Source organism: Hemibagrus wyckioides, linkage group LG24 (genome assembly GCF_019097595.1).
Source record: "Hemibagrus wyckioides isolate EC202008001 linkage group LG24, SWU_Hwy_1.0, whole genome shotgun sequence".
Lineage (NCBI taxonomy): Eukaryota > Metazoa > Chordata > Actinopteri > Siluriformes > Bagridae > Hemibagrus > Hemibagrus wyckioides.
Window position 1 is genome coordinate 12,612,027 of NC_080733.1, and position 11,970 is coordinate 12,623,996.

The window sequence follows — 11,970 nt, forward strand, 5'->3', positions numbered from 1 at the left end:
TCTAAATGAACATTAATAACATTAATCTATTAAAGTAACACTTAATTTTAAGATCTTCACGATCTACTTCATGTCTATGACTAATGACAGACTGACTGTCTAGTCTTATTAATGATAATTATAACATTTATACACCAGATACTACATGTTAAATGTTTGATTTTTCTAAATAATGCTGTTTTCTTCTTTACTTTAGATGGCCAATGCACAGCAAGAGCAAATACAACAAGAAAAGACAGCCCTTCAGCAGACATTCCTCACAGAGAAAGAAATCCTCCTGAAAAAGGAGAAAACCATAGAGGCAGAGAAAATAAAGCTTGAGAAACAACTTGAGGATGAAGTAAAGAAAGCCAAAAATCTTAAAGATGAACAGGAGAAGCAGAGAAAGCAGATGGAAGATGAGAAAAAGAAACTTCAGGCTATCCTGGACACTGCAGTCAAGAAGCAGAAGGATGCAGAAGATGAGATGCTAAATAAGCAAAAGGAACTGGAGCAGCTAGAGAAGGTTAAACAACAACAAGAAAAGCTCATGGGTGAGGAAAACAAGAAATTACGGGAAAAGCTTCAGCAGCTGCAGGAAGCACAGAAACCCACATCCCAAACAAAAGAAATTGAGATCCAAACTGACAGCATGCCTGAAAATGAATTAGTTACAGCAACAGTGCAGGAAACAACAAAGAAGGTCTTTAACGGTTCCACAGAAGTTGATGGAGTAAAGGCAAATGAACAGTCACCACTGGCATTTGATGGAATTCGGGAGAAAGTGCCCGCAAACAGGCTTAATGAAATTGGCGTACTGAACAAAAAAGAATTTGATAAACTTAAGAAAGGCAAAACAACTGTGCAAGACCTTTCCAAGCTAGACAAAGTCAAGATGTGCCTGAAAGGCAAGGACTGCATTGGAGGTATAATAATTGAACCCAAGCAGAAAATGGGAATCTATGAAGCTTTGAAGGAGAAGAAAATTTCACCAAGCACAGCTGTGTCGCTTCTCGAAGCTCAGGCTGCATCTGGATATATTACTGATCCCATTAAGAACAGAAGGCTCTCGGTCAATGAGGCAGTAAAGGAGTCAGTTATTGGGCCTGAACTGCACACTGCATTGCTGTCTGCTGAAAGGGCAGCAACTGGTTTCAAAGATCCTTTCACTGGACAAAAGATCTCATTATTTGAAGCCATGAAAAAGGGTCTGGTCACAGAGGAGCAAGCCACTAAACTTCTGGATGTTCAGATTGCCACTGGTGGTATAATCGACCCGGTAAACAGTCATCGTGTATCAGTCCAAACAGCATGTAAACAAGGTCAATTGGATGAAGAACTTAACAAAGTCTTGTCCAATCCTCCTGATGACAGAAAAGGATTTAGTGATCCCAATACCCAAGAAAGTGTCAGTTATCATCAACTGCTAGAAAGATGCAAAACAGATCCAGAAACAGGGCTACTCTTTCTGCCTGTTTCACAAACAGCATTACCTATTGAAAGGACATACACAGATGAAGAAACTAAAGATGCATTCAGTAAAACAAATATATCAGTGCCATTTGGAAGATTTAAGGGGAGGACAGTGACCATCTGGGAAGTGATCAATTCTGAGTACTTTAGTGAAGATCAAAGGAAAGATCTTATTCGTCAGTATAAATCAGGAAAAATTACTGTCGAGAAAATCATAAAGATTGTAATCACTGTTGCAGAAGACAAAGACAAAAAGAAGGAATTAGCCTTCGAAGGTATAAGATCGACTGTCCCTGCATCTGAGCTTCTGGATTCAAAGATCATTAACAAAGATCTATATAACGAGTTGCATAATGGCAAAACTACTGTTGAAGAAGTGTCTCAGATGGATTCTGTCAAAAAAGCATTAAAAGGAACAAGCAGTATTGCTGGAGTGTTTATTGAGTCAACTAAGGAGAAAATACCAATCTATGAAGCCATGAAAAAGAACATGCTTGAATTAGAACCTGCAATCCACCTCCTAGAAGCCCAAGCTGGAACAGGTTTCATAATTGACCCAGTAAAAAACCAAAAGCTCACAGTTGATGAAGCTGTGAAATCTGGCATTGTTGGCCCAGAGTTGCATGAGAAATTGAGGTCAGCAGAAAGTGCAGTGAGTGGGTACAAGGATCCGTATACGGGAAAGACTGCATCTCTATTTGAGGCAATGCTAAAAGATCTCATCAACAAAGATCAGGGTACAAGGCTGCTGGAGGCCCAAATTGGAACTGGAGGAATCATTGACCCAGTAAAAAGTTACCGAATTCCTCAGGATATTGCTTTTAAGCGTGGGTATTTCAGTGAGGAAATGAACAAGTGCTTAAATAGCCTATCTGACGATAGTAAAGTGTTCATTGATCCGAACACAAAGGAGAATGTTTCTTATGCACAGCTGCAGAAAAGTTGCAAAACTGACAAAGAGACAGGTCTTCCATTGCTTCCACTTTCAGAAAAAGCTGTTAAGGCCACAGAATTAGAACTGCCCTTCAATGTTCAGTCCAAGGAAGCCTTAAACAAGGCGACAATGGAGTTACACAGTGGACCCTTTAAAGGAAGAAAAGTCACCATATGGGAGATTATTAACTCAGAGTATATAACAGAAGAGCAAAGGTTTGAGTTAATACGTCAGTATAAATCAGGAACAGTTACAATTGAAAAGATCATTAGCATTGTCATCACACTGGTTGATGAAAATGAGATAAAAAAGCAGCAAGATACCTTCACTGGTCTCAGAGAACCTGTTACTGCAATGTCTCTGTTTGAATCCAAAATCATTGACAAAACAACCTATGATCAGCTCCAAAAAGGCCAAAAGAAGCCAAAAGAGATTAGTGAAAATGAATCAGTCAAGAGGTACTTGCAGGGGTTGGAGAGTGTTGCTGGAGTGCTCAATGAAAAATCCAAAGAGAAGCTTAGCATTTATGAGGCAATGAAACAGAAATTACTAACACCAAATACAGGCCTTCCACTGTTGGAAGCACAAGCAGCAAGTGGGTTTATTGTCGATCCAATCAGGAATCTGAGATTCACAGTGGATGATGCTGTAAAAGCTGGCCTTGTTGGTCCTGAGGTTCATGAAAAACTCCTATCTGCAGAGAAGGCCGTAACTGGTTATAAAGATCCATACACAGGTCACAAGATTTCTCTGTTCCAGGCCATGCAAAAAGAGCTTATTCCTAGAGAGCATGCCATACCTCTTCTGGAAGTTCAAGAAGCCACTGGAGGAATAATTGATCCAGTGAATAGTCACCGTATCCCCACTGACATAGCTTTTCAGCGAGGTTATCTAAGCAAACAAATGTCCAAGTCCTTCAAAGACCCTTCAGATGATATTAAGGGTTTTACTGATCCTAATAAAGATGAGAGTGTCACTTACAAACAACTGATAAAAAGGTGCACAAAAGATCCTGACTTTGGGTTTTTCCTCTTACCACTTTCTAAGGCTGAAATTCCAAAAGAAGTTGAGAAGTCATATATTTACACTGAAGAACAAGCACAAACAGACTTGGCAAGCACTCAAATAGCTATACCTCTCAAAAGTTTTGCAGGAAAACAAATGAGCTTGTGGGATGTCATGGCATCAGACATGCTTCCTGGAGAGGATAAACAAAGACTTATTGAACAGTACCGGTCAGGAAAAATCACAAAAGAGAGAATGATTATCATCATCATTGAAATCATTGAGCAAAGAGAAATCATTAGAACAGAACAGACTATGCTGTGTGATGTAATTCGGCGTAGAGTTACAATTGAAGAGCTATACAGCTCTCGTATAATTGACCTTGAAACTTACAATCTGTTGAAACAAGGCAAGAAAACCATCCGTGAGGTCATGGAAATGCCAAGTGTTAAAAAGTACCTATTTGGCACAGGCAGCATTGCTGGGGTCCTCTCTAATAACTCTACTAAAATTAGTATTTACCAGGCCATGAAAAGAGGCATAATCAAGCCTGATATTGCCATCGATCTGTTAGAAGCACAAGCAGCTACTGGATTTATTAATGACCCAGTAAAATCAGAATTGCTAACAGTTGATGAGGCTGTCCGCAAGGGTCTTGTTGGCCCGGAACTTCATGACAAACTTTTGTCTGCAGAGAGGGCAGTCACAGGGTTCAAAGACCCATACAGTGGGAAAACCATTTCCCTATACCAGGCTATGAAAAAGGGATTAGTTCCTGAGGAGTATGCATTAAAGATCCTAGAAGCTCAAATTGCAACTGGTGGCATAATGGATCATGAGTACAATTTCCACCTTCCAAATGATGTTGCAATGCAACGAGGATATATCAACAAAGAAAGCAGTGAGAGACTGTCTAGTGGCGATGTCAAAGGGTTTATTGATCCAACCACAGATGAAAAATCATCTTATGCAAACCTCCTCAAGAGATGCAAAGTTGACAAAGAAAGTGGCATGCATTTGCTGCCACTTGCAGACAAGAAACTACTAGTAAAGGGTCTGCGAAAGCAAATTACCTTGGACGAATTACTGTGCTCTGAAATTATTGATCAGAAGACCTACACAGAGCTCACAGAAGGCCTCCTTTCAGTGGAAGATATCAGCAAAGACTTGAAGAAATACCTAGAAGGCGCAAGTTGTATTGCAGGTGTGTATGTAGAGGCTAGTAAAGAGCGACTGTCAATCTACCAAGCCATGAAGAAGAACATGATCCGGCCAGGCACCGCCTTTGAACTGTTAGAGGCTCAAGCAGCGACCGGCTATGTGATTGATCCAATCAAAAATCTAAAACTAACAGTCAATGAAGCGGTAAAAATGGGTGTGGTTGGCCCAGAATTTAAAGATAAGCTTCTCTCTGCTGAACGAGCTGTGACTGGATACAATGATCCATACTCTGGTAAGGTAATTTCCCTATTTCAGGCCATGAAGAAAGGCCTGATCCTTAAAGATCATGGTATTCGTCTTTTGGAGGCACAAATTGCAACAGGTGGAATCATTGATCCTGAGGAGAGTCACCGCCTTCCAGTGGAAATGGCATATAAGCGTGGCCTTTTTGATGAGGAGATGAACAGTATTCTTACTGACCCTTCTGATGATACTAAAGGTTTCTTTGATCCAAACACAGAGGAGAATCTGACTTACCTTCAACTGATGGAGCGATGCATGACTGACCCGGAAACCGGACTTGCTCTCTTAACGCTGAAGGAGAAGAAGCGGGAAAGAAAGACATCTTCCAAGTCATCAGTACGCAAACGCAGAGTGGTGATTGTAGACCCAGAAACAGGAAAAGAGATGTCTGTTTATGAGGCATACCGCAAAGGTCTGATTGATCATCAGACATACATGGAGCTTGCAGAACAAGAATGTGAATGGGAAGAAATTACCACTTCTTCAGCAGATGGTGTAAAGTCTATGATAATTGACAGAAGGTCTGGACGTCAGTATGACATTGATGATGCCATCACCAAAGGACTCATAGACCAGTCTGCTTTGGACCAGTATCGTGCTGGCACCCTGTCCATCACTGAATTTGCAGACATGTTGTCCGGAAATATGAGTGGCTTTAGATCACGTTCATCTTCCTTTGGGTCCAGCTCATCGTATCCCATGAGCCCAGTTCCATCTATCAAGACCCCAGCAACAACATGGACAGACCCAACAGAGGAAACGGGTCCAGTTGCTGGTATCCTAGACACAGATACTCTAGAGAAGGTATCAGTCACAGAGGCCATGCATCGAAATCTAGTTGACAACATTACAGGTCAAAGACTGCTTGAGGCACAAGCATGCACAGGTGGTATCATTGACCCGAATACTGGAGAGAAGTTCACTGTTGCAGATGCAATGAACAAAGGGCTGGTAGACAAGATAATGGTAGATCGCATCAACTTAGCTCAAAAGGCTTTCCAAGGATTTGAAGATCCAAGAACCAAAACAAAAATGTCAGCTGCTCAAGCCTTAAAGAAGGGTTGGCTGTATTATGAAGCTGGTCAGCGTTTTCTTGAAGTCCAGTATCTGACAGGAGGATTAATTGAACCTGATGTTGAAGGCAGAGTATCACTGGATGAGGCCGTAAAGAAGGGTACCCTTGATGCACGCACTGCTCAGAAACTGCGAGATGTTAGTGGCTACTCCAAGTACCTCACTTGTCCCAAAACAAAGCTGAAGATATCTTATAAAGATGCCATTGAAAGAAGCATGATTGAGGAGGGCTCTGGTTTACGTTTACTTGAGGCATCATCCCAGTCTACTAAGGGTCTCTATAGCCCATATAATATCAGTGGATCTGGATCAGCGTCAGGATCCAGGTCTGGCTCCAGAACTGGTTCAAGGTCTGGTTCTAGACGAGGGAGCTTTGATGCTACAGGATCTGGTTTCTCCATGAGTTTCTCCTCATCTTCCTATGGCTCTCCAAGCTATGGACGACGATACAGTTCAGGAGTACACAGTGAGCTGAATATGGACAAACTAAAGCAAGCTCTGACAGCATTAACACTCAGCAGACACTGTTGCTCTGAAGACGAGAGAATGTTGCCACTATCACAAACACAGTGCTCATTAATTGCTTAGTTCATTTAAAACAATTCATTCTGCTCTGCATGTGGTTACTAAGGGGCTGGGGAATTATTTCTATATCCTGCTGGCTTTTTTTTTCATATTAGATTTTTGTTTATTTTTAATATGTAATATTTTTGATAATTATTCCATATTATCAATGTTGAAATCTTGTTTTCTTTTTCCTTGGAAGAACTAGAAATTCCAATGGAATCTTGTTCTTTGATATTACATTTATCAGTGTTAGTATCTCTGCTCTTGTATATTTCCTTTTTTTATTGAGTCCACTGGATGGCATATTGTCAAAATTAAATTTAACATTTCTTTGGTATGGAAAATTATCTCAAAACTATATATAGAACATGCATTTTGTTAATCCTGTTAAACAGAAGAGTATCCATGTACAGAGCAGAATAAGAGAATGCTATTAAAAGAGCACACAGGAAAACGACAACAACTAAAAACAATGCTTTGGAAACACACTTGGGCAAAACAGGATTAATATTTTAATGGTTTCCTTCATCCATGTATATATATACGGAATGGAACAACAGTTATGTCCATGGATCTCTGTAGTCTTTCAAAACATAATGGCTGTCCTGTCACTGATCCAACAACTGCTAAGAGCAACAAACTTCAGAAATAACAAATTGCAGAAGATGGCACTGAAACATGAATGGTCAGAAGATGCCATTCCTTTCCATACCAAGTCTTCGTCTGTTACTTTCACGTCTCCCAATTCAAAGAGGAATTCAGTTATGCCTGGACCTCACCAGATGTCTGCATATATTATAATGTAAGTAAAATATAGATTTTCATTAACATACCAGATAAGCGATAAGTTTTGCTTTATTTATTTGTTTGTTTGTTTATTTGCATAGCTGATACTGAATTTTGGAAATTTGCTTAAGAAGTTACAGGCTGGGAATTTTTTTAAAACCAGAATGTGGTGTTATCTCAAACAGTTTATTATTTTTTTTGATGTGATCACAAATTTGGTTCGGCAGTTCCTACTAGTGCTTGAAATAGATATAGGATATTGCAGTGTTTGAAGTGGATCATAGCTTATTGTATAGATCATAATTTATACATCAAAAATATATATTTATTCTTTATTTATTGATTCTTTATTTATTTATTTACTTAATTGTTTAAAAAACAACATTAATTGCTCTTATTAAACTTTATTCCCAGATTTCCTCTACTGAAACGGAGATGTGTCTGTTCTACATTGAAACCCTGCCAACACTTCCAAACTGCAGAGTTGAAGGTAATGTTAATATTGTCAGTTCTACTCCTATACCTTCCTGTTTAATTATGAAATGATGTAACTTCTTGTTTAACGAACATGGATTATATGTACTACCTCAGGTGTACTTAACAAAGTACCTCTAAATATCAAATAACTTCACTTGGTTAATACATTATGTCATTTTTGTTGTACTTGTAGTGTTTTCCACTGCCTGCTGAAGCTGCTCCAATCAAAAGAACCACGCAAAGATGCCGCTTGACCAACATACATGCTCTGCTACCTTTATTTGTTGTAATAATGATAATAATAATAATAACAACAATACTACTACTACTAATAATAATAATAATATTATTATTATTGTTATTATTATTATTATTATTATTATTATTAATATTATCCTCTTTGTATTGTTAATTTTAATGAGGCAAAACCCATATGTGGGTCTAATCTATGTTTTAACACTAAATTTGTTAAGGGTGCTTAAACTTGGTAAATTATCTTTGTATTTCCATTTGCAAAGTTGTAAAATATTCACTGGAACAAATGGGGAAAAAAAAGAATTAGCTTCAGTTATAAGTTATACAGTATTTTTTTTTCCAAAAAGAAGCTTCACGTCTACAATCCTGCTATTTCTGTATTATATGGAACAAACTAGAAAATATTAAAACCCTAAATTATCCATGTCATCAGCATACTCTATCACCATGGTAACAATCATAACATTCACAGACTATTTAAATATGTATATTTTTGTTGTTTTGCATTTGTGTTGCTTTTCTGTCCAGTGATTTCATTTGCCATTATGAATGTTATCTCTGCTCCATACAAAAACAGATCACTGTAATTACACGACATTAATATCACATATGCTCCTATATTATAGTTTTGCTTTGCATGGTTTTCCTTTGCTAACATTGATCAAAGAATTCTGTATAAAGAACTGAATTCAAAAAAGCCAGTTGTGAGGAAAAAAACTTTGAAGTGATGTAAGGATTTAGTTGAACTAAGCATGCCATGTTTTGGGGCAAGTTTAAGAAGGTTGTATTTATAGAATGGGATTGTATTCTAATGTAAATAAACTATATCAACTGTATTCAAACTGTATCATTTCATTTATTTCATAGTTTGAGAGTTTTGGTGATGCCACAAAGCTCAAAGACATATTTTTAAAAGCAGAAGTCAATATATATTATCCTCAATATATATTCATCAGGCCAGGCCACGTTCTTCCATTGTACCATGGTCCAGTTCTGATGCTCACATGCCGATTGTTTGCGCTTTCGGTGGTGCACAGGGTTCAGCATGGGCATCCTGACTGGTCTGCGGCTATGCAGCCCTATACACAGGAAACTGCAATGCACTGTGTATTCTGACACCTTTCTGTCAGAACCAGCATTAACTTCTTCAGCAGTTTGAGCAACAGTAGCTCGTCTGTTGGCTCGGACTAGCCTTTGTTCCCCACATGCATAAATGAGCTTTTGCCCGCCCATGACCCTGTCGCCGGTTCACCACTGTTCATTCCTTGGACCACTTTCGATAGATACTGACCACTGTTGACCGGGAACACTGCACAAGAGCTACAGTTTTGGAGATGCTGTGATCAAATTGTCTAGCCATCACAATTTGGCCCTTGTCAGACTCGCTCTAATCCTTATGCTTGCATATTTTTCCTTCTTCTAACACAACAAACAATTCACTTGCTGCCTAATATATCCCACCCACTAACAGGTGCCATGATGAGGAGATAATCAGTGTTATTCACTTCACCTGCCACTGCTCATAATGTTATGCCTAATCGCTATATATAATCCACATAACAGCACCTGAACGGGCAAAATCTGCCAAATTATGGGTGAATCAAATGCAAATTAAGTGAGGCGTAAACCAAACGGTTTGACGGGAAAACAGACGGTATTACTAATATGCTACTTATTTTCTATGCTTATATTATTAATTCCAGCCGCATTGGCACTGGTGGCTCAGTGGTAGGTTTCTCACCTGCCATGCGGAAGACCCAGGTTCGATTGCCAGCCTGTGCCCAAACCCAAGCCGCTGGATGCAGTGCTGATCCCAAGCCCGGATAAAGCAGGAGGGTTGCATCAGGAAGGGCATCTGGTATAAAACCTGTGCCAAGTTGTTGTGCGTCCAGTTGGTCCACTGTGGTGACCCCTCACACACGTAGGGAGCAGCTGAAAGATCAACAACAACAATATTAAGTCCAGCCGCGTAACTCCCGCGCGAGCCAGCAGAGGGTGATGCAGAGCCTTAGATGATAACAGTGCCATGTCTATGAGTGAGTTAATGGCTCTTAAGTAGATTTGCGGAGTCGCATAAAAATACACCCGTCCCTATTTAAAGCGTCCAGACCGGTTGGTAGACTAATCTAGCCGCCTCGCTCTCCTTTTCTTTCTGTTGCTAATACTAGCTTAGCGTGTTAGTGCACGCGCCAGTTTTAATTAGTGCACGCGCAAGTTAAATTAGCGACCGAAAATTTGATTAAATGTTATTTTTTAATGCCTAAAAAATGTGCTTGTAGAACAGAAGTATACAGTCTTATCCAGAAAGAGCTGGTGTGGTGTGGGTGCAGGTTTTCATTCCAGCCAAGCAGAAGCCACACCTTTATATATACTGAAAACAAAGATCAGTTGATTAAGCAGGTGGAATCCTATGCGGCTCCTGATTGATCGGAATGAAAACCTGTATCCCCATCGTCCCTTTGCAGATAAGATAAGACACTCCTGAAGATAAACCAGGTTTATGCCAGATGTTTTTAAACACATCATTTAAAGTGATTGCTCTTATGATCAGTGTGGAAGAAGTTATTTAATCAGTTATTTAAGACTAGTGGTAGTATATTGTTTTGTGGTAGGGCTGATATGCACGCGCACACACACACATATCTGTGTGTGTGTGTGTGTGTGTGTGTGAGTGTGCGCGTGCATATCAGCCCTACCACAAAACAATATACTACCACTAGTCTTGAATATATATATATATATATATATATATATATATATCTGTGTTAGTGTGTGTGTGAGTGTGCGCGTGCATATCAGCCCTACCACAAAACAATACACACACACACACACACACACACACACACATATATATATATATATATATATATATATATATATATATTAGATTCACATATATATATTATATTAGATTATACTTGGTCACACACCACACAACTTTAATTGAAGGAAACCTAGTATGACAGGTTTGTTGTACGCTGTCGGAAGGTCAAAAAAGTTTACACTTTAGCACACATAATCTTGGAGGTTTTTATTTTATTTTTATTTTTATGTTGTTGTTTTTTTTTAAGAAATAGTGAGAGTAACTGTTGTCAATACTGCCACGACAGCTACTAAATGATGAGGGTGGGGACAAGACCTCCTTCCTTATTTACTCTTCTGTAAGTGCTTTATCCGGAGAGTCTGTCCTGGGGGATACTGGTCACATGGACACATAAACTCTGGATGATCCCTCCATTGCAATTCAGTTGAATTCAATTCTAATCTCAGATTGCTATCTGTATTAGGGGTGTAATACAATGCCACTATCTATCTGCAGAGAGCTTTAAATATACAGATCTGTAGTTGCAGATATATAGTGTGTGGTTTGTGTGGGCTACCCAGAGCAGCATATATAGCGGCATATATATAGTTCTTAAACTTCTTCACCCTTCTGTGCTCACGAGTTTCCTCTGGGTTCTCTAAATTCCTCTCAGCTACTATAAATTGTACCTAGGTGTGAATGAGTCTATGTGCATGGGTCCTGCCAATGATTTGGCCTCCCATCCAGGGTGTATTCCCACACCTTCCACAGTGTGCATAGGATCAGTCCTGGATCTGCCTCAACACTGACCAGGATAAGTTAGTTACCAAACATGGCTCAGCAAATTCTTCATTTGTCTGCTCCTAAGACAAAGGGTAAATGTCTGACCTGAAGGCCTGGTTTGACATGTTTTAATGGGCTAGATATATGTGTGTGTTTCTAAACAGTCACTTTTCTAAATATAACATGCATGGAATTGACAACACCAGAAAGGGTGGGTGAAAAATATTAGGCAGCAAGTGAACATTTTGTCCTCAAAGCTGATGTGTTAGAAGCAGGAAAAATGGGCAAGTGTAAGGATTTGAGCGAGTTTGATGAAGGGCCAAATTGTGATGGCTAGATGACTGGATCAGAGCATCTCCAAAACTGCAGC

General features: G+C 39.3%; 1 protein-coding gene across 12 annotated transcripts in view; it reads left to right on the top strand.

Moving 5' to 3' along the window:
* The window catches only part of pleca (plectin a), a 110,370-nt gene extending 101,520 nt beyond the window's left edge, over positions 1-8,850 (top strand). For all 12 annotated transcript variants that reach the window (XM_058378329.1, XM_058378330.1, XM_058378335.1 and 9 more), the window contains 3 exons: positions 197-7,298; positions 7,697-7,772; positions 7,953-8,850. In XM_058378329.1, coding sequence (XP_058234312.1) covers positions 197-6,517 — 6,321 coding nt within the window. In that variant the 3' untranslated portion in view covers positions 6,518-7,298; positions 7,697-7,772; positions 7,953-8,850. The remainder of the gene's footprint in view (positions 1-196; positions 7,299-7,696; positions 7,773-7,952) is intronic.
* Positions 8,851-11,970: the final 3,120 nt, after the last annotated feature.